Below are 22529 nucleotides of genomic sequence, written 5' to 3'. Positions count from 1 at the left end.
GACATCTGGGCTGCAGCCGGAGCTGGGAGCACTTCCTCAAACCCTTCCACTATCATTACCTCCTCCTGCAGCCCTGTGCACAGACTGCAGGGAAGTCTGAAGTGTCCCAATAATAGTCTCTATTTACCCAGTTTCACTTCTTTAAACTGAACACAAACAAAATCCAGACAACTGGGTGTAAACACGGTTCCTATCAGCCTCACTCAGCCTTTTTTCCTGAAAACAGAGGAATAAAAAGTGGAGAAAAAACATGCAAACCTGTTTCACCTCTCTCTTTCATAATAAGCCAGGTAAGACTCTGGATTTTTTACATGGTTCACAGAGTGTAAGAGGCGTATAACTTTGTACCCCCACTGTCCACCCCACCTCACCCCACCTCCTGCTCCTCCTCCTCCTCCCACACCCACCTCCTCCTGTCTCCTTTCCCAGACAGCCTTGTTAACATGTCTGCTGCTCTCTGAGCTTCTGCCAGTTGGGAAATAATAAACAGATTATTTCTTCGAGTCCACTTAAGATCAATCATCGCTTTGCTTCACGCTGCACTTGCTGCGGTTGACTTTAGTGACTCTCATTAAGAAAATTACTCTCTCTGAGCTCCACTGTACTCCACTCTGCACTCTTCAGTTTACACTTTACTGAACCTGTTGCAGAATTCCAGGAGGAGTTATTGGGGGTCTCGCGGGAAAAACAGAAAACGACACTTAGCTGCTGAATAACTGAGGACCTTTCTAGTTTACATGACAAAGTCTTTAGTCTCAGTAATTATACTGAACCTGAGGATAGTTTGATGTGGAAGTAATGAGTCTTTCCATTGTTACTTTCCAGCTAGAAGAGGCTTCAATAACCATTAACACACAACAATGTAGAGACTGTTTTCAGTCATGTTTTTTCTTCTGAGCAATTCAGAGACAAGTCACACTCTCCAAAGATTGCACTCCTTTAAACACAGATATTTGCACAGGAAGCCAAAGTAAAGACTAGATATTGAAAAACAAAACAACATGCAGTCCTGTGCAAACAACAAAGGACTGTCAGATCTTTTGAGAGCATCTTAAGAAGGCAGGTGTAGCTCTCAGTTTAAAGCGACGCTAAATTAATCTCGACAGAGGAAACATCACAATCCTCCTCTTACAGATGAAAAGTTTAATTCATGAGCAGTCAAGCACACCCTTCCTAACTTCAGCAGATAAACCCTTACTTTGTCTGGTATGACCTGTCGCTCCTGATGGTTAATTAGCTGGATATGACTTGTTTTTGTCGTTTTATGCTACATTTCATGTCGTGTATAATGAAACTAAAACAAGAAGTAAACAATAAGTAAATTCAGTGTGCAGGTTTCCTGTGATTACTGCTTGTTGCTGCAGTGAATTCTGTTCAGCTGAAGTTTCACAATGTAAAGTAAATGTAAAGCTAAATGTGCTAACGAGTTCTTTTTTAATGATCCAAACTGCTCTGAGGATGGATACAGATGGTTGGTGTCGCTTCATGATATTTTTCTTGTTCTGTGATTGTTGAAACTGGAGGAAAACCAAGCTGCCAGGAAGTGTCCAAGAACAATCTGCAATGAGCCACAAAAAGCTGCAAAAAGGTTTCACATAACTGTCCCGTCCCATGTTGTGTTTGTTGTTGTGTTGTGTAATTACTGTGTTTGTTACCAGTCTGTCAAATCATTGTGTGACATAGTTAATTCCTGAGGATTTAAATGTGTCACACTCTGTTGTATAATTGAGCCTCCATTCATTCACAAAGCCTCAGTGGGTAAATGATGCCATCTTGTGGTAGAAGAATGAACAACCTTTTCCTGTCTGCAAATTAACAGTATTCATGTTCAAAGCACTCATTTAAAAAAGTCTAAATGGATTGTGACTTTCTGCCTTCCTTGTTGAGAGGAGTCTTTTTACAGATCAAGAGGAAGTGGGTGACTCTGCAGACAACAAGGGAGGCGCTTTAACAAAGAGGAAACATGACTTTTCCCTTCATTTACATGACAGTTTATTGGAAACTTACTAAAAAGGTACAGACCTCTAAAATGTCTTCTGTCAACCTTTTGGGCATTTTTTGAAATTTTGACTGAGAATCTTATTTTCTAATTATTTATACCTACTTCCACCTCTGCCATACAGTCTCTGAATGTGTGTGACTTTTGCCTCTCAGCTCCACTCATGGCTCCGCCTCCACCCATCAGCCCCATGTGACCTGGTGACAGGGTGAGGCTCTGGGTGCACTTGTTTCCAGGGGTTCAATCGCTACATAGGACCAGGAGGCCAAGGCTCAAACGGAGGGAGAGGTGCAGCGCGTCCGGAGCCATGGACTACCAACAGAAACTGGCCGAAAAGCTCACCATCCTCAATGAGAGAGGGAGTGGGGTCCTGATACGCATGAACCACATTAAGAAGGTGAGGGAGAAGTGGTGCTGGTGAGAAATAAGGAACTTAACTTTTGTCTTGTTTGCGTTGCCTCAAAATTTTCCTCAAACTTTATTTCTGCATAAAGTTATCGCACAAAACAAATATATTTCAGAGTAAACATATTCGTACTTTGTTACTGAGTGCTTAGAAATAAACTAAAATTGAACAATTGTATGAAACCAAACACAGAGTCCTATGGGGATGGAGACAAAAATAAAAGTAATGTAACTGTTTCCCAAAGGCAAGAAACTCTTCAGGAAGTGTAACTCAACCTGCAGTAATGAGATGATGTGAGATAAATGTAACAGCTGTGAAATTGTTTATAAAAGTCCTTTGTGTGTGCGCCGGCTCAGCAGAGTCCTCCAACTGCATCTGAGCTCTTTTCTCCAAAGAGGAAGTGCAAACAGGAAGTCATTCTGAGCCGCCAGTCACCTCAAATTACAGTTATTCTGAACTGAAAGCGGTGACACTCGTACACGAGAGGAATACGATGAGGGAATCAGACGGTGTAATGACTGAACATTTCTATCTGCTAACAGCTCCACAGTGCTGGGACTGCTGCGGAGCGGCTGCAGATACAGAGTGATTGGTTTACTTTGACATGACAGACATGTCTCAGTGTGACAAACAGGAAGTGACACCCTCCCCTGTGAGAAAACTGAATATGCTGTATCGGCTGTGCACATGCACATGCACATGCACCCACAAACATCCCTCTTTCTGTAACCATATATTAGCATGTGTGCACATTCACTGTACATTTGCATTCATCTGGACAAGAAATGCAGAAGCAGTCTTATTTTGAGCCATGTTAAAACCTTTTTCTTTAATTATTTTTGCTGTTGACTCTTGGGAGCTGCTGCTGTCAGCCTCTAAACAGCCCCACAGGAGCAGTGTTGTGTTAACTGCCCTGCTCAAGGTCACCTTGATGGTGGTTGTTGAGGGAGGTGGGGAGAACATTATTACTCACGTTCACAGCCAGTCTGAGGGTTCTTGCCTTTGTTAATCGCCGGCTCGATGCCGCTGAGGATGTAAAAAATTACAATCAAATCTTGGTGAGGAGTTCCCACATACGATCTCTGCAGGGCATGAAAATAAGTCCGGAATGAATCATTGTTTTACCTCTGTCACAGACCTGTGCAGACCCTAAGCAGCGGCCGTCCATCCTCACAGATAAAGGCATGGAGTCCGCCGTCAAGTACATCAACAAGAAATTCCCCAACATCGACTTCAGAGGGAACATTGTAAGAGAGGAGCCTTTTTTTCCTTCTCACCTTTTCTTGTGATAATAAATATGACCACATTATAATGTATTGTTATTCAGTGTTCACAAGGAGCATGTTTGGAAAGTTTTGCCAAAAAACAGTTCAGTTCTAACAAAGTGATTATCTTCACATCTACTGACACAAGAGAAATATTCCTGAGAATCCACTCACCCACAGGATTTGACCAGTGATCAAATGTTTTCATGTTTATTGCAGCAAAATCTGACGGGCATCCAGCGACAGAAATCTGAAGTGCTGTCAGCCACATCGAGCTACTACGACTCTTTCCTGGATGTCATAGAGTTCAGGGTGATTGTCTCTCTCTCTTATTCTTTCTTTCTTCCTCTCACGTTTTATATCTCAGACCTTATTTTTTGACCTGATCCAAACAGCTCCTGCAGTATGCTGCTAAAGCCGAACGCAGCAACTGTCTACATTAACACTACAGTGAAAAACAATCCAAATAAAACAGTGAAAACCAGCGATACATCATTCTGTGACACAAACCTGAAAACAGAGGACAATGGTGGTGGTTGCAGTAAACACAGAGCTCTCTCTTTCCCTGTTTCCCTCTGCACATCCATTATTTTAGACATTTTGGTTTCCAGAATACATTTACATATAGAGTGGTTTATTCTGATATAGGAAAATAATTGGTTTCATTCCAAATATCAGTTTGTCACACCTCCCTGAGCATTTGCATATTTCTGTGATGGAGGTCGTATCCAGGCCGAGGCATCATCGGTGTTTGTAGGACAGGGAGTAATTTAATCATGATGTTACAGGAATATGTAAATGTGGAGTGATTATTCGGCCAGAGGAATCTGATGATTATGTGATTAGGAAATCGTAGATGAGGCTTGACAAGATTGAAACGTTGCTTTGCTGTTGTGCATGTGTTCACTGATCCAGTCCTCTGTTCTTCATTCAGGACCATGTGTATGAGTTGCTGAACACTATAGACGCCTGTCAGTGCTTCTTTGATATTGTAAGTATTTACTGTGTGGCTCCCACACGACATCTGCTGATAGTTTCTATCCTGTGGCTGCTACTCCGGTGTTTACTCCTACAGTACATGCTACATACTGCAGGTTGTTTTGCTTTCTCCTCGCTGCTTCAGCCTCCTTCTGTTCAGTTTGTCAGGTTTTTTTATTATCATAATTAAAGTGGCACCTCTCGCCTTGTGCATTATGTATATCCCACTGTTTATTTCAGTGATCTGTCTCCTGCGATCTGATTTTAAAGGGGGCGTTTTAAGCATCTCACGTTTTTGGATTTATGAAGGGAGCATCTCTCTAGTGCAAGACCTTTCACCACAAATACATTTTATGCAGATCTGTTTCTCACTCTCTCAGATCACGTTTCTCACTCTACAGAGTGTTTATTATTTCAGTCCTTCATTCCATTTCAAGCTGATAAATAAGTCCAAACCTATCTGTTTTTCTTGGCCTGAAATTGACCAGAGAGAGCACATAGTTTCCTCCCAGTCAGTGTGATTAATTCAGTTACAGTGGATTCAAATGGAAACAGGTTTTTAATGGATATATGCTTCTGTAATTTACTGTATATCTGTAGTTTTAAGGAGCTACTAATTTCAGATGCACTGACTAAACTGGAAACATTTTCAGGCCATCAACTTTGACTTCACCAAGAACTACTTGGATCTGATCATCACCTACACCTCTGTTATCATAACGCTCTCTCGCATCGATGACAAGAAGGCTCTGGTGGGCATGTTCAACTGTGCTCATGAAATGACCAACGGGTGCAGGTGAGAAAACCTGAAACAGCTCAATGAATTCAGGAAAAAAAAGTACTTTATGGATGGATGTGTTTTCCATCTACTCACCCGTATCACTAAAGAAGCGTTCAGTCAACAAAGGGACTGCATTTACTAAGTGCTCTCTAGCTATGACACACTTCATCCAAGAGCTTTAATTAATGCAATTACAAGTTTCCACATCCATCAATGTGAATATTCTACTGATCCTCATAATTAATTAGAATTTTAATTGGCACAGCCATCAGCAGCCCACCACTTACCCTCTCTGAGTTATGTTCTGACACTGCCCATTTCCCACAGGATTTATTTCTAAACTTTCTAAAAATGCAGGATGCTTATCTTAGTTTGAGACGTGAGCAGGAGACACAAACATGCATTTTAATGTCACGCTGGACTTCACACACAGTTAGCCTCTGGAGAAGGAGCAGCCTCAGCTCAGACTCAAACACAAAGCTGTATAAACTACTTATATCAGTAGGTAGGTAGTGATAGACTGACACAGGTTTGTCACTGCTGTATCATTATAATGTCCTACTTCTTTTCCTTGTCTCTGCATTGATTAATTACATGCTGCAATGAATCCTGCAGCGACTCCTCCTACCCGCGGCTCGGCCAGATGTTTGTGGAGTACGAGCATCCGTGGAAGAAGCTCACGGAGGAGTTTGGCCCTCACACACGGGTAAGTTCTCTGTGTGTATCCAAATGTTAATGCAGCTTTTTATTTATCTCTTTACAGTAACTTAAATACTAAATGATACGCACTTCTGTTTTGTCTTGTCTGTGGGGATTTGCTACCATTCAGCTGTAGTGAGACTGGGTGGTGATGCTGGCTGATGAGTCCTGGCTCACAGTCGATGTTCCAGTTCAACCCCGTGGGGTTGTGTGGGGTTGAGGGCTGTGCAGGCGACTCATGTCATTTATTAATGGATGTGGCTTTGTGCACGGGGTGTTTGTCATCTCTAAACTGTTGCCACAAAGATAGAAGCACAGTACTTTCTAAAATATTATGATGAACCAACAGCCCCAGAATAAAAGTACACAACTGCCAGAAACTACAGCTGCACCTTCCTTTACACACAATATTAATACAAATGATTTATCATTCTGTTTTCTTCTTTAGCACTAGCGTCTGCATCGGTCTGTGTGGTGGATCGTAAAATATGCCTGTGTATAAACAATGAAACCACAGCTTTTGAGCCTCCAGCTTGTTTTGCTAAAACTTTTCCAGGTTTGAACTGTTGCCATCTCTCTACGTCTCTTCCTGTCTCCAGCTTCCACGCTCACTGTTTTCCTGTCTTGCCTTTAGTCTGTGACATCAGCATTGCTGTCTCTGAAGATGGTCTACCCACGCAGGAACCTGCCAGCCGAGCAGTGGCGGGGCGCCCAGCTCCTCAGTCTGCTCAGTGCTCCAGCTGCCATGCTGGACCCGGCCTGCTGCGACACCGTGAGTCCTCCCTCCTGTCACCTCGTGTTCTGTACTCATCTCTGGCAGAGGGAGAAAGAAAGAGGAGGAGAGTCGTGTCTGAAATATGGTTTTTCCAGTGATGTCAGGTGCAGGAATGAGAGAAGATGCAGTAACTGTATATGTATTGTCTTTAAGGTCAGGTGCAGTCCGCTCGACGTTAACTCTTTGTCCCATTTTCCCTCTCGTCCCATTACAGAGCTTTCATTTAGAAAATGATTTGTTTTATTGTCTCTTAACCTCTCTCGCTCTTCTCTGGACTTATATTTCCACCCATCCCCCTTTTCTGCACCGTCCCGTTCTCCGTCATCCACTCTGCTTTCCTCAGACGTCGCCATTATGGCCCCTGTGATGTATTCTTATGATCCATGTTGCCTGTGGCTTCCTCATAAGAGCCACTGACCAGGAAACTGACCTCCAGGCAAACATTTTTCTTATGGGAAGATGCATATTTGAAAGCAAAAAACACCTGCTCATTTAAAGTCCATAGAGGATATTGATAGGTTTTAATATTTCCTACGTGGTAAAAATACTAAGTGCATCACATGTGATTGTCTTTTGAAGGTGGAACAAGAGTAGAGTGGCCATGCAGAGAGTTGTGATGACCACTGTTCACGTGTAGTTAAATGTTAGTACAGGTAAGGCTGTTGTAAATGTGTTAATAAGCTTGCTGTCCTCTACAGATGTCATGCGAATACTTGTCTATGGAGGTAATGGAGCGATGGATCATTAGTAAGTATTACTCTTCCTGAAAGGATAATAACAGACTGCAATGTTATTTAAATGTTGTCCTCACTTCAAGCTTAATGCCTCCTCCTTCTAGTCGGCTTCATGTTGTGCCACAGCAGCCTGAATTCCAACCAGGCCTCTCTGGAGCTGTGGAAGATGGCTCTGCGGAGCAGCCTCTACCTCACCCTCACCAGAGACGAAATGCTCAACATACACAAAGTCACAGAGGACCTCTTCGACGGCTTCAAAGGGTATGGAAGCTGCGCTGCTGCAGCGTTTTCTCCCTTCACTGTGCGCTGTGAAAAATAGTCCCAGGCGATTAATTGAATTTTAAAGAGAGAGATAATAGGCGAGTCTTTTTTTCACTCCATATTTCAGACACTTAACGAAGGAGAATGGATTTTAAAAAGTGCCCTTTAAGTGCCATATAACTGCACTTGATTAAAGAGTCTGAACTGCTGAGGGTCTCTGCTCTGGTCTCTTTGATTGCTCATGAAGTATCTAAGTAAAGTGTATTTTTTAAGGAGTCTTTCTCTGAAATGGCTAAATATTCAGCTGAAGCTAGACCAACTTAAAATGAGCAATAAACAGAAAACAAAGAACAAACACAGTAATAACAGGAGCGAGGTTTGAGAGCTGAGTGTCTTCAAATATGGAGAGGGAGAGTGGGTTACAGAATAAACATGAGGGAGAAAAAATGATGAAGATGATATGATGTTCAGTATAAATCAGTGATTAAAGTCCAGCACTTAGTGATCAGAGTGTAGGACTTCATGTTCCTCATAAGAGTTTCAAAAGATAAAGATTCTTCTTTTCTTTCTTTTTTTCAGATACAGCAAGCGAGTCGCAGACATCAAAGAGTGCCGTGAGCACGTCATAGTCAACTGGTGAGCCTGGTCCATGTTTTTACCACTTCTGTGTCATAAATATTCAGTAATGTGTATTTACTTTGAAATGAGCCGTGAGAACTAAGTGTCCATGTGCATTTCCTGTGTTATGAACAGCGGAGCGATGCACAGAGAGAGGAGGCAGTTCCTGAGAGGAGCACTGAAGGAATTATTCAATGTCCTGGAGGATGAACCTGGACTCCTGGGACCAAAGGTAAAAGTACAGTAATGAGCGGAACAGTGGCACTTGAGGAATTTAAATCATTTCATTACTGCAAGTTATAACTCCAAAATGAAATTCTGGCCATGCACTCATGAAAAACGGTGTCTTTGATCCAGCTTCCAACCCACACACGTCTTGGATTCTAGGGAATATTTGGATAGGAGGGGGTGGGGGGTTCCCCTGAATGACCCTGCATTTCACAGTAATCATGATTTTTACCCGTCTTAGCTGATACTCTTCTAACGTTTATTCTCTGCTCCGTGTTCCCATCAAATCCCCAAGGCCCTGTTTGTCATCATGGCTCTGTCGTTTTCCCGTGACGAGGTCCTGTGGCTCGTCAGACACTCTGAGAATATGCCAAAGATAAAGACGCCCGAGGACTACGTTGACAAGTAGGTCATAGGTACAGAGGAAGTCCGCCATGGACCGCTGCAGCTGGAAGACAAACTGTGTCATGTTAGTGCACAAAAATCTGGCACCCAGTCACACAGAGGCCATCGAGAGTGGAGAGAGTGACACATAATCTTAAAATCAGTTGTATTTATTTGGTAATCATTCATGCATTCTCAGTCCTAATCCAAAAAAAAGGTAACAGCAGCAGCAGTGGTGTCACTCTAGAAAGGAAGAACAACAGTGCAGCAGCTGTGTACATTAGAGCTGAGAAGAGATTTTACTACTCGTACAAATATTTGGTGTTATTTTGTTTTCTGTTATTTCCAGTCAGATGGCAGAGTTGCTCTTCTACATGCAGAAGCTGAGAGGCCTCATGAGAAAATACAACCATGTGCTACAGCGCTACCATGTCCAGTACTTGGCACAGTTTGATGCCTTGGTTCTCAATGACACCATACAGGTACAGGCAGATAGTGTATGTGTTTAAGAGGAGTTCACTTCTGAACTTTATAAACTATCAAACCTTCTCCTCGACAGAACATGTACGTGTGTCCAGAGGAGGAGTCGGTCCTGATGAGTTCATTCGTCTCAACCCTGTCTGGTCTCTCAATCAAACAAGGTGATCACAACAAAATGCTGAGCATTACCTACGCTGAACAAAATACAGAATACATTTCTAATAACACTGCATGACACTTTGCTCTGCAGTGGAAAACAAAGAGGAGTTTGATTTCCGAGCGCTCAGACTGGACTGGCTGAGATTACAGGTCTGCAGCTTTATTGTAAATGTTGAGTTTAAAATGTTTTGTTTGACCAGTGAAGAGTGAGGAGGATAACGTTTTCTTCATCCTTGTTGTAGGCCTACACAAGTGTGAACAAGGCTCCTCTTCCGCTAAAGGATTACCCCGACTTAGCAAAGGTGATGAACTTGATCCAGTTTCACACCAGGATGGTGGACAGTGTGGAGGAGGTGCTGCAGGAGACATCTGACACTGTCCATATTCTGGTCAGTCTCTTCTCTTCTCGTCTCTTGTCTCTTCTCTTCTCTGTCCTGATTTAACCATTTATTTCGGTTTGTTTCCCAGCTTCTACCCGCGTGTCTTTGAGAAGATGTTTAACCAGAGTCAGGATGAAATGACCATGAAGCGTTACCTCATGTCCTTCCCGTCCGTCTGTTCCCACTTCAGTCAGTGTGGTCACCCTCTCTGCCCAGAAGAGGTCAGTGTTCAGTCATCTGCCGACGAACCTATTAATCATCATCAGCTGAGCAGAAAGAAAGACACTGTTTGATTTCTAACACTTTGACATCAATCGTAGCTGCACTTTGGATTCCTCGGTTAAACTGTTTGCTAAGTACGCATGCATTCACACACACTGCTATTTGTTTGTGTGTCTAGATAGAAGTAATGGAGAAGAGGAGTCTGCGCCTGTGTGTGACCTTCCTGGAGCAGATAGCCAAACAGACCAGTAACATTGTGTTAGAGATATGTGCTGAGCAGTGTAACCTCAATGAACAGGTGAGTCTTTCCCAGGTTTAAAAAAAAACAAAAACTAATTGTCTAGCTGAGATTGATTCTGCCAAACTCCATATCCAAATATAATCACTGGATTTAGAGGCAGTGGACGGAGTTTTAATAAAACAATGAGACAGTTCTGAAACTCTGGAGCTGATTAATGTGGTGTTGTTTCTCTAATCCCTTGAGGAAAATATGACAAACGTGTTTACGTTCTGGCTGAGATCTTCTGAGATCTCTGAGCACAAAACTCCCATGTTTGTCTTTGAGCATGTTACCCAATATTTGCTTAGCTGAATTCTCTCTCTCTCTTTTTCTTTCCCTCATCCATCTCTTCTCACTTGATAACCCCTCAGCTGCTGCCCAAACACTGTGCCGAGAACATCAGCGCCGCTCGCCACAGAAAGCAAAAAAAGCCGGTGCCAAAGAAAGGAGAGGTCCAGAAAGAGAAACCAGGCGCCGAAAGCCTGAGGAAAGACCGGACCGTCGCCACCAAGTCAGTCTTTCTTTGTTCCCCTGTTTATCTCCATCTCCTCCTCTTCTTATCCCACTCTGCCTCATCCCTCAATAATTCTCCCAAACTGGCAGAGGAAGCTGTAACGTTAATACAGGCCTGATTTCTGGAAACATGCAGGATTATCGACACTTCACAGAGCTGGGTTCTGGTTCTGTAAAAGTTAGCGTCAGGTTAATGCAGTTCAAATCATTTCCTTCACCCCATGACACATTTCTTACACTAAATCATCAGGAGGAAAATGCTTCGCCTACAGGGCATAATTGCATTTGAACTTTACTGCCCTTTAAGTTGAATCAGTCGTGTTCGACAGGTACTGAATCAAGCTGTTAAAGACCTGAAACAAAACTCTTCAGCCTATCAGAGAAACACTTTTACTGGCAGCATATTTTATGTTGGACTGTTCATTGCTTTGGTAATATTCTGTATTTAGCTACAGTTAGAAAAGCTCCTTAATTAAATCTGAGCAGTTGTAATTCTGTCTCCCTCCCTCCTCTCAGTTTTCCTCCCTCTTGCCTCAGCTTAGAGGTTTACAATTTCCTAACATGTTTATTACCTTGTTTGTCTGAGAGAAGAACATCCACACCAAAGTCATTGTCAAAATATTTGTCCTAAAGATTTTCCTCCTCTCCCTCCTCTCTCTGTCCACTAGTGTTGACAAGATGCATCTGACGCTGACGGAGCTCTGCTCCTCCTACAGTCTCTGCAACGACCTCATCGTCTTCGACCACATCGTCGTCCCTACAGAGTTCCTCCTTTCTCACCTGGAGACACGCCTCTCTGAGTACGCTGAGTGGGCATGAGGGAGTTTATTATATTTATCTATTTAAATGTTGAAGGTTTCTGTGCTCACTAAAAACTATCTGCACTAGAAGCTTTTTTTTTTTTTTCAGCATCTCCATAAACAATTACTGTCCAAATTACATCCTGTCCATCCTGAACCTCCACACTGAACAGAGGCTGCAGCAAAACCTCAGATCACTGTGGACAGGATGTCACAGAGCGCAGGGGAAACTCAAAAACATCACTTGATGCTTCGTCTTCAAATTGTCACTCTTTTTCTTTTCTTGTCCTCCCCAACAATCAGGGAATAATTTGGAGCTCTTCTCTCCTGAAGTGTCTCGTCCATCACTATAATGAACCCTGCTTTACTATCTGATTCCTTTGTGTCAGGCAGTGTATCGCCCACTTAAAACCTGAGAAGGGATCCATCATGTCAGTCCCTTGCTCTGTGTCATTTCAGTGCTAACTGTTATTTAGATTAGAGCTTGGTACCAGGGCAACCTAATGTTTCTGTGTATAAGCTCTGCTTAGTCTCCCTGTCTTAGCTGATGATTATCTCCCCTGTCACCCTAAAATTAGCGCCCTTGAGTAGCAGCATGCTCGCAGTGATTGGCCCCTTCATAGCCAAAATCGTAAATACAGTCTGGTCAGGGAGCGAAGGACCCTGACAAAAAACAAATAAAGTAGCAGAGAGGCCCCGGGGCAGTGAACGTGCCATGTCACCACGGCTCGTTTAACCCGTTTCAAGGTCCCATCTGTACAACTGCAGTCTGCTCTGTCCCGGTGATAAGTGACGTTGGTTAACCGTGTTTCTCCAGGATCATCGTGAGAATGGCCAATTACAACCAGACCACCCAGGAGATAGCCCGTCCCTCGGACCTCCTGGCAGGGATAAGAGTCTATACAGCCACTCTGCACAGCCTCTCCAGCTACATCAACGTGGACGTCACCCGGCTGGTGAAGAACGTCCTGCTGCAGCAGACACAGCCGCTGGACTCACGTGGGGGGGCGACCATTACGAACATCTACACAAACTGGTGTGTGATGTATCTGCTGCGTGCTGCACGCAAATGTCCGATTAAAACACATGTATCCACAATATATATTAACTCACTGACACCTACAGCGTAGCCATCATACACAGGAAGCATTATAACGCAGGTGGTGCAGAGACATCCTGTGGGTTTCTCTCTCTCTGCTGCTCACTCTAATTCAAACAGCTGCTGTATAAAGGATTTTTTGGTTTGTTTTTTCTGCATGTCAGGTTCCTCGAGTGTCTCCTGCGTCAGGCCAGCAACTCCCTCATCGTCCACTGTCCGACCATGCACTGCTTCATCAACCAGACCATTGACAGTGAGCCAAGTTTCAGAGCTGAGGAGTTCTCAGACATATCAGGTCAGCCCCAGGTTTTTATTACAGTAATTTAATCTTAATATCAAAGTTTACATCAAAGAAATGAGACAGATAATACAAAGCAGTGCACATTCAGAGTTGTGTTTTTCAGTCATGAGTGACATGCAACAGTTGGTATCATAGCAACAACTCAGAACAAGGTTTTGCAATGAATGTGTCCGATAAGATCATGTATTTAAGCAACTGTTGTTACTGCACATGATGAGGACTTTTACTCATGAGGGAGGAATCTGAGAACAGTTCGCCTTGTTATAATTTTTAACATATTTTTTCCACGAGAATGCTGCGTGACAAGTGTAAAAAGGCATCAACGGAGAATTTTATCCCTCATTTTTGCCTCCATCAGACACATGTTTTCACACTTGCCAGGCTCAAACCTTCCCCCTGTGCTCTGAGGTTTAATGATCAGGGGCTCCACACAACCAAGACCTGACTCACTCTTTTCAAAAGGAGATCTCGCAGATCTCCTTCACTCCTGTGACACCACATGCAAGGGGAGCGTTATTGCTCAAGAGGATGTGGAGCTTGTTATTGTGGTGGTGTGCGGTGTTTTCTTTCACGCTGCCTGTCATGCAGTTTATTCTGACACTGCCTGGCTAATGTAAACTTTGCTATTGCTTATCATCTCCCCCGCTCTTCCGTCCCTGCCTCGTAACTATTCCAGCATCACTTGTCTCTCCTCCGCACAGCCTCCCGTTCCCGCCTCCGCCCTGCCTAGTAGAAGCAGTGGGCCTCCTTATAGCTGCGTTAAGGCTGTTTTCACTCATGCACGCACACAAAGCACACATGGACATTATACACACCCACGCTCGGAGATGCATTCACATGGTACCTTGGAGACCACTGCGCTTCAATAGACGCCCCCTCGCCGTGTCATCATCGTTGTCTATATTTACTCCTCAGTGAGGTATCTGCCCGCTGCACAGTGACTCACTCGGCCCTCCATTAACCACCTCCAATTTTAACCACACACGTCCTTATCCATCCATATTCAGGCGGAGATGTCACGCTGAGTGAAAGGTCTAATAGCTGCAGTTGTCTCTCTCTCATTGATTCAGCTGCACTCACAAATCAAATTTAATCTGTGTCCTTTCTTATTTCAGTCACTGGTGGAGATTCAGGCTTTGTATTAGATTCCTGTAACTGTGTCAGGTAGAGAGGCACAATACGTCTGCCTCGTCCTGTTTGGGTTATGTTTGGCTGCGTGACATCAACATCAATTTAAGCCTCTGTTGATTCCTCATCTCCCTCCAATCATAATCCTTAAATTATTCATATAACCCTCTGGACAGAGCTGCGGGCCCTGGCGGAGCTGATTGGTCCATATGGCCTGAAGTTTCTGAGTGAGAACCTGATGTGGCACATCACCTCTCAAGTCAGTGAGCTGAAGGTACAGTATGATGCAATGCACTCATTTCAGGAATGTAGATCTTTGGCCTGAATTATGTTCGGTAAAAGTAGGAACCTCCCTAAATCTGGAACATGGGCAGACATATAAATACCTGGATTAAAAAAAGACCTCTGTGTTTTAGTCAGCAGTTTCCAGTTATCTCAGTTAGCCTGCCTCGGGTTGTGAAATGTCTTGTTTAGGCTCCCACTCGATAATATTTAGACAACAGAGATGAAAACTAACTATTGCTCATCTGTGGTGGGAAGAGTGCACTGCTTGACAAAGGCGAAACACAACACATTTAGAGGTTCAGAGAAACGGCTGGCAAACTGCTAGAAAGAGAAATCTTTTAACACCTTCATTTTGTGCTTTTTTTTAAACACTGATTTTATTTCACCAAGAAAATCACTGCTATGCAACCTATAATATCTAAAAATTGCAGGGCTACAGTGCAGTGGGTTACAGCACTCTGCCTTTAGATAACCTTCGCAGAACGTGAGGGGAAAATTAATAAAAAAAACCCATCCTTTTCCAGCTAAATATGTCTGTTTTCACTGGTGTGTTTTAAGAAAATCAACTTTATTTTGATTAGAGTCAGAGGGATTGAATCAGTCTGTTTCTGTCTGTCCATCTGCTATCAACTCTTACTCTGTAACAAACATAATTAACAATTTAACACATTTAAAAATATGATTTAAAGCACATTTACACACTGCTCTGAATCCACTGCATGAAAATGTAGCTGCTCCATTTATTCATGTGGAATAACAAACTGAATTATAGATACATCAAATCATCCAAATGGATATTTTTCATTTGCAGATAACCGTAAGAGAAAAGTCTTGTTTTAGAGTAGAGTGCATTAAGTGTGACAGTGATTTCTGAAGTCCACAAATTACCAGCCAGAGTTCAGTTACTGTGGTTTGTCTCGGTTTCTAGCTCTGTTTTGTAGCAAATGCAAACTTAGAAATCTATTTTGCATTCCTTTATACATTATACAGCCCCATGGAATAATAGTTTTTATAAAGTAAAGCAGTCTCTGTGAAAAAAAACAGATTCAGGTCTGAACTCAATTTTGATCAAACGTATAATTACAGAGGAACAGTCAAACCTCTGAGCACAGAGCTAACGCATATTATAATGAACGTACACTGTGTCTCATTTTGTGGGGAAATGTGTTCGCCTACAGTTTTGTTTTAAAGCTGCCTTTTCTCTCGTCTCTCGTACAACAAATCACTGAGTACAGCTGTAACCCGTCAGGCTCCCCACCTCGACACCTATGATTGAAGTGAGGAGTTTGCCGCTGCAGCTCTGAACTGCCTGACACATCTGTCACAGCTATGACCTCTCTTCATTATAACTCCCACCTGAAGGTGATTTTATCACTTATCTCATTTCTTTTTCTCCTGTCAGAAACTGGTGATTGAGAACATGGACATCCTGGTACAGATGAGGAGCCACTTTGATAAACCGGAGGAAATGGCCAATCTTAAAAAGAGGCTGACAGGTGAGAAGAAGAGAGAGGAGCGTGGGGGCAGATAAAGAGGAGATGTGAAGGAAGAGGCAGGGGGGATGAAAGGAAAGGAATGGATAAAAAAAGTGTAGGCAGACCGGAGGAGAGCAGTGTAAAAAGTACAAAGTGGAGGAAAAGGAACATGATGGCAGAGAGACAAGGAACAAAAACAGGAGGCAAAGGACGAGCACTACAGATGAATCACTCCAAGCAGAAGAGATTATCATTTCTATACTGACTGACATTCACAGACAAATCCTCGGCTCACAGGCAGACCAGCCCTGTTCTTTATACAGCATTTATTTAACTGAGGCTAACACGATATTAGTCGACTAAAACGATATTGAAACGCAAATGAGGATTAATTTGTTAATCTTAGAAGTTATTCTCCATATTCTCTAAGCATTAAGAACTGGAGTAACAGTTCTGTCAGGTTTTCAGTGTAGAGACAGGCATGACATCACATCAAGATGTTCATTTTAAGATGCTGTCAAAACAATCTGATGCAGAGCAGGGCGGCAACATCACTCGCAAACAGCATGGAATCACCAGGCTGTACTACAATTCATCTCTACAAATGCTACCAGCTATGAAGTGAACTGAATATATATGAAGGGAGGGCTCTCACTATTTTTCTTCTTGTATTTTTCTTGGAAACATCTGAAGTGAACTGTTGCTAATCATTTAAAGCAACAGTATGTAACTTTTGATGAACAACAGCGGCCTCTGTGGCCATAGGTGGTAACTGCAGGACGCTGGTGCATTAAATTCTGTTGGGCTCAGAGTAAGAGCAGTAACAGGTAGTGGAAGCAGATTAGCCTCCAGGATACTTTTTCATAGACTCAGTGATTACACATTCATATTTGTAACCACAGCAGGGCGCCCTGTGTCGTGCTTAAGTGTACATAATAAACCCGTTGATGATACAGCTGCGAGCCCTGATGTGTTTCATCTGCACTTGTAGGTGGAGAGAACGTGCTGAAGAGGATGACCATCATCGGAGTGATCCTGTCCTTCAAATCCATGGCACAGGACTGTCTGAAAGACGTAACGCACAACTATATTTTATTATAATGTAAAACTCTTGGCTGATGTGCTGATGAAACTGTAACCCAGTGTGATATTCACAGATGGCAGTTCAACTTAGGTCCCTTTAGATCTTAGAGATAGTGGTTTGCTAATGCTAATACTGTATATTTAGCTAGTTTTAGCAAGTATCAGAGTCATTGCAGTGGGACCAGAGATATCATCTTTTTTGCTCCACACATTTTTCTTCCTTGTCACGACCTGATGCTGATATTACTCACAGTGCAACTCATTCAAACAGCCCCACCTGACGCTGACTCAAACAACATCAGTTTATCAGATTTCACACAGCTTTTTTTCCACAGATGCATTAGCACTCACCAAACCTGTAACAACAAATATAAGCCCCCCCCATAAAAACATAACTGTTGTAGTATTATACAAAGATGAAGAACTGTCCTTGACTGCTTTACACATGAAGGTCTGTTTCTCATAATCCTGTAATGTAGATCCTGCAGAAGCATTGTCCGTACCTGATGGGGCCCATCAAGTGCCTGAGAGATTTCATCTCCCCTGAAGCTGACATCAAGGTAAAACACAGCTTTTATTCCACTTCAGCAGAGCTACTGTGTTAAAATAGGCATCCATATGTTGAGCTCCCACAGAGGAATCAAGTGCAATAATCAGGTTTCTCTGTGCATGAATCACCCCATCACAGTTTATCATCAGTACATTAACAGTTTATTTTCACTGGGTCAATTTATTGTGGGAGAATTTAGGTTTGAGGCATATTATTGTACGACATTTATCCAAATGTATATTTACATGTGAGACTTTGGGGAGTTGATTGGCATCAGAGGTTAAGAATGCAGAATATTCTGCAGCACAAAGAGAGGGTGAATAGAATTTATTGAAATAAAAGACAGTGAGTAACAGTAGATCTGAGTTAGGGAGTTACAGAGAACTGGGTTTTTTTTGTATTCTTCAGTACCAACCAAATTAAATTCCTTATTTCCCTCCGGAGCAATCTGTGTGACCGTGGCTCATGAACTCCCGCTCTCCTTACTTACGTCTGGCCTCTGAGCGAGGCATGACAGCCGTGCCACAGCCCGGGCCAGGATAACCCCAAAGACGTCAGCAGCCCCCTCATGCCTCCGTGAGAGAGACTGATCGCTGCTGCAGCTCTGCACTCTAAAACCACATCAGTGGAAACATTTTGCCCAGACAGGCCAAACATGCATGTACCCAGAAATAAGGCAAGATCAAAACCTGTGTGTCAAGACAAAGACACCCACTGCTGATTTAGTATCGCTCCTCAGAGAATAGAGTACTGTATGTCACTTTTGTGGCTGCTGTGTGAAATGCAGAGCAGAGATTAGCATCTCGTTGGCTGTGTCTTTGTGGTGCGGCAATTGGGCAGTAAAATGCAACAAAATGATTAACATTTAAATGGTGCATTAAATTCAATCCCTTAAACCTCAGTGAGTGAGTCACTGCAAACTCAGGTTGTGCAACTAAACATGGTTCAAAACCACACAACCTTATTTTAAAGTGATGGTGTGTGACTGAGTAGATTTACTCTGACAGTGTGCTTACTGTGACTACACATTTGACTGGTACTTTACCTGAATATTTTGATTTCATGCTACTTTACTGTGTACTTAACTACATCACAGAGGGAAATATTGTACAGTTTACTCCATTACATTTAATTTAAAATCTTTAAAAATGACTATTTTACAAAATATAAGCTGATATAATACTAGGAGCTGTTTGTCTGTACTGAGTATCAGTGGTGAAGTAACTGATTGACTGAATATTTCACCGTCTAAACCTCATAGAGCTTCAGTGAAGACACACAACAAACTCATACAGAGTATAAATATATGAAACTGTGTAAAACAAGGTACATTTTTACGACCTTTAAGCCACTTAAGAGAAAACTGCACATGAAGGATTATTTTTGCACGTTATATCAACATAGTGCAGCTCTTTACTGCAGAAGCTTTAACGTCTGTTTTGGCTGCACTTCTTTTAAAGCTTTATGACCTTACAGGTGACTCTGAGTGTTTTTGAGTTGGCGTCTGCTGCAGGCCTGACATGTGATATCGATCCTGCCCTGGTCACAGCGATCCGCAGCATGCAGACAGGTAAAACTATTAGTGCTGTTTCCGTACACAGCATTAGGGGCTATAATAGCTTAGTCATCAGGAGCAGAGAGTGGTCTTTCATCTTTTAATGCCCTCTGCAGATAACATATCCGTTGACGAAGAGTACAAGCTGACCTGTTTGCTGCTCGTCTACATCGCCGTGTCCCTGCCTGCCTTGGCCCTGGACAACAACTCGTCCTACAGCCGAGAGCATGGAGGTGAATATTCATCCATTCGTTCTCATCTGCTACAAACATGCTTGACAGTAATTAGTCTCCAGACAGCACTCAGCCAACTACTAATCACTACTTCTTCCAGCCATTACCTACCAGCTGCTGATAGTGGATAAAAAGGTACTCCACCCTGAACACTGAGCCTATTAGCATCTCTGTGTATCATACTTTCCAGTCGGACTGACGTGGTCCGAGGCAAAGTATGTTGGTTAATGAGAAACACGTTTCTGTTGAGAGACTTTTGTTTACAGATAACTTTGGCTGACGTGCATCGATACAGTTACTCTTGGCATGTGGCCCTGCTGACCCTAACTGCTTGGCTCCGAGCCTGGACTGCAACATTAAGAGCAGCAAATAACCCAGATTTCTATCAACACACAGGGTGGCGTTTGTCTCTGATTATTTTCTTTGTCCCTATTTTCCATTGGCATGTTTGAAATAAATTTACCCTGAGGGCCTGAGGAAGTATGCTCAGCATTCTTCCTCTTAAGTGTTACGCATCATTAAGTAAAAATCTCTAATCGTCGGGCCACAAAAACATCCTCTGTGTGGCTACAGGACATGCTATTCTCCCTGTTTCTCAGCAATTAATTTAGTATTTTCTTCATTTCCTCAGGCCACAACAACAACATCCACTGTTTAGCTAAAGCTATCAACCAGCTGGCTGCTGCCATGTTCACTGTTCAGAACAAGAACATAGAGCAACACCTCAAAGATTTTCTCCTGGTGAGTGGCAAACATTTTAATAAGTTTTTTTTTCATCACTTTAAGTAAAACATGAATACATAAATAAAAGATCTTGCTTTACAAATCAGTAAATGAACACAGCAAAAGGTCACAAGATGAACTTGATGATTATGGAAATAAGACAAACTCAAATCTGCCAAACAAAACTGTGTTTTCATACTTACTTATTATCACTTTGTTTGTGTGAAATACTGGAGTTTTAACTCTTCAGCTCTCAGGAGGACGACACTCTATCAGTTGAACGCGAAAGTATTTTGGAGCTTTGAATTAATATTTCACAAGTGATTTTCTTGATCTTGGCAAAAAAAATCATTAAAAATAAAAGACGAGGGATGAATGGTTTCTGGGTCACATTACTTTCTCAAGACGCTGCCAGTCCTTTGTCCCCGGCTCAGGTCGAGTCCAGCAGCGTTAAAACGTTCCAGTTGTTTGATCTGCCGTCTTCATTCACTTTGTGTCGTTCCACAGACGGCCTCCTCCACTCTGCTGCAGCTGGGACAAAATGTAGAGAGAGTGGAGGTCAAAAACCGAGAGTCCATCTACCTGCTCCTGCACATGGTAGGCCTCCCACTGCAATACTAATCATGTATTTAAATTTACAATAAAGGCATAAGTGGGTTTATAATTTGGCTAATGGGAAAATCTATGAGTCATTAACTGAGGTTTTCTCTTTACAATAAGCCATCAGGCTCACAGTGTCTTCTATAATGGCTTATTGCTTATCTCTAAAGCACTAATAAATGAATGATTAACTATAAAGTCATTAATGAAAACTTCTAAACCCTCTATAGTAAGTATGCATATTTAAAGTTGTAGTGATGGACAGGGTTTTTTTAATAATAAAACACAGATGAGAAAGTGAATTTTTGTTGCTCTCAGTCACTAATCTAAACTAAAGTGCAGTAAGTAATGTTCTGTCATTACAGTGAATACAAACTGCACTAAATGTGTATTAATTCACTTCTGAAAATAGTCCCCAGTGAATGCATTAACTCCCTCTTCAATGGGAGCAAATGGGCTCGGGGCAGACGAGCATTCATCTTCTTTTTATGGGATAGTGATGGACAAAAAGAAAAACATTAAATAACTCAGTTTGTGACATTTTAAATGCTGATTCATTCAGATTGTGGAGGAGTCTCCGTTCTTGAGCCAGGACATGCTGGAGAGCTGCTTCCCGTACGTTCTGCTCCGAAACGCCTACAGAGAGGTGTACAGGTCTTTCATCGTCACTTTGGGCTGAACACTTTGATAAATACTTTTAATTTAACCTTTATTTATCCACAAGAGTATTTTAATGTGTGTGTTTTGTTGTCATCAGCGTTCGGCCTCTGATTCATTCTGTACATTCTCATCAGGTTAACCGCTGGCTTGGATATTTTGATCACAGTTAGTTCTGATGATGTTTCCTGTGAGTCAGAACACTCGATGTACCCACATTAAAAAGATACTTCCTCTTTTTTACAAACTCTAGACTTGCTTATATGGCACTTATCCACCAGTATTATAGTGTAGATTTACGACTGCTGTAGTATTACTAATACCGGCTTGAATCGTGAAAATGTAAATCAGGTATATTCTTTAACATCCCTTTTATATTTTTACCCATCAGCGTCAGACACAGTGAGTGCCATGACTTAAAGGAAACATATAAATATTTTTGGATTGAAACCACATTTATTCTGTGTTTTTTAGAGATTATTATGTGTTTCACATTATTTCTTACAAATTTCCACGAATAAAGATGATAATTATTTTCTCTTCAACATGTGTTCCTCGTCTATTTCCAGTCTGTGCTCCACCCTTGCTGCCCTCCCATCCTTCCTCCCTGTATGAGAGTCTTGTCTTCTTCATATTTCATGTGCAACTTAAATGATGCACTCCAGTTTTACTGAATCAAAAATGCTTGTTGCTAATTTTAGATTGCCCTTGAGTGACTTTTATTTTGCAACCAGCGCTGTTCTTCCTTTTCCCCCTCTCTTCTGTCCCCTCCTCATTTTGCAGCTATATCTGTATGGTTGCCACTGGAGATATGAATGCTCACATCCGTTTGTGTACTGTGTGTGTGTGTGTGTGTGTGTGTGTGTGTGTGTGTGTGT

The 22529-nt window shown here is 42.3% G+C and overlaps 1 protein-coding gene across 1 annotated transcript; it reads left to right on the top strand.

Moving 5' to 3' along the window:
• The first annotated feature begins 1917 nt into the window (after positions 1-1917).
• Positions 1918-22196, top strand: nckap1l (NCK associated protein 1 like). The gene is given in 33 exon segments (XM_018678961.2): positions 1918-2014; positions 2155-2396; positions 3542-3652; positions 3890-3982; positions 4605-4661; positions 5302-5444; positions 6045-6135; positions 6763-6900; positions 7602-7650; positions 7742-7898; positions 8478-8534; positions 8652-8748; positions 9040-9149; positions 9478-9610; positions 9688-9769; positions 9859-9917; positions 10010-10141; positions 10143-10156; positions 10236-10368; positions 10548-10667; positions 11021-11160; positions 11831-11962; positions 12780-12998; positions 13226-13356; positions 14667-14764; positions 16178-16271; positions 17242-17324; positions 17813-17893; positions 19360-19453; positions 19555-19671; positions 20303-20412; positions 20902-20991; positions 21557-22196. Coding segments are annotated over 32 exon segments (3372 nt in total). The 5' UTR covers positions 1918-2014; positions 2155-2306; the 3' UTR covers positions 21674-22196.
• Positions 22197-22529: the final 333 nt, after the last annotated feature.

The sequence above is a fragment of the Lates calcarifer genome, linkage group LG12 (assembly GCF_001640805.2).
Source record: "Lates calcarifer isolate ASB-BC8 linkage group LG12, TLL_Latcal_v3, whole genome shotgun sequence".
Taxonomy (NCBI): domain Eukaryota; kingdom Metazoa; phylum Chordata; class Actinopteri; family Centropomidae; genus Lates; species Lates calcarifer.
Note: the sequence above shows the minus strand (reverse complement) of the source record. Positions and strands in the feature narration are given on the sequence as shown.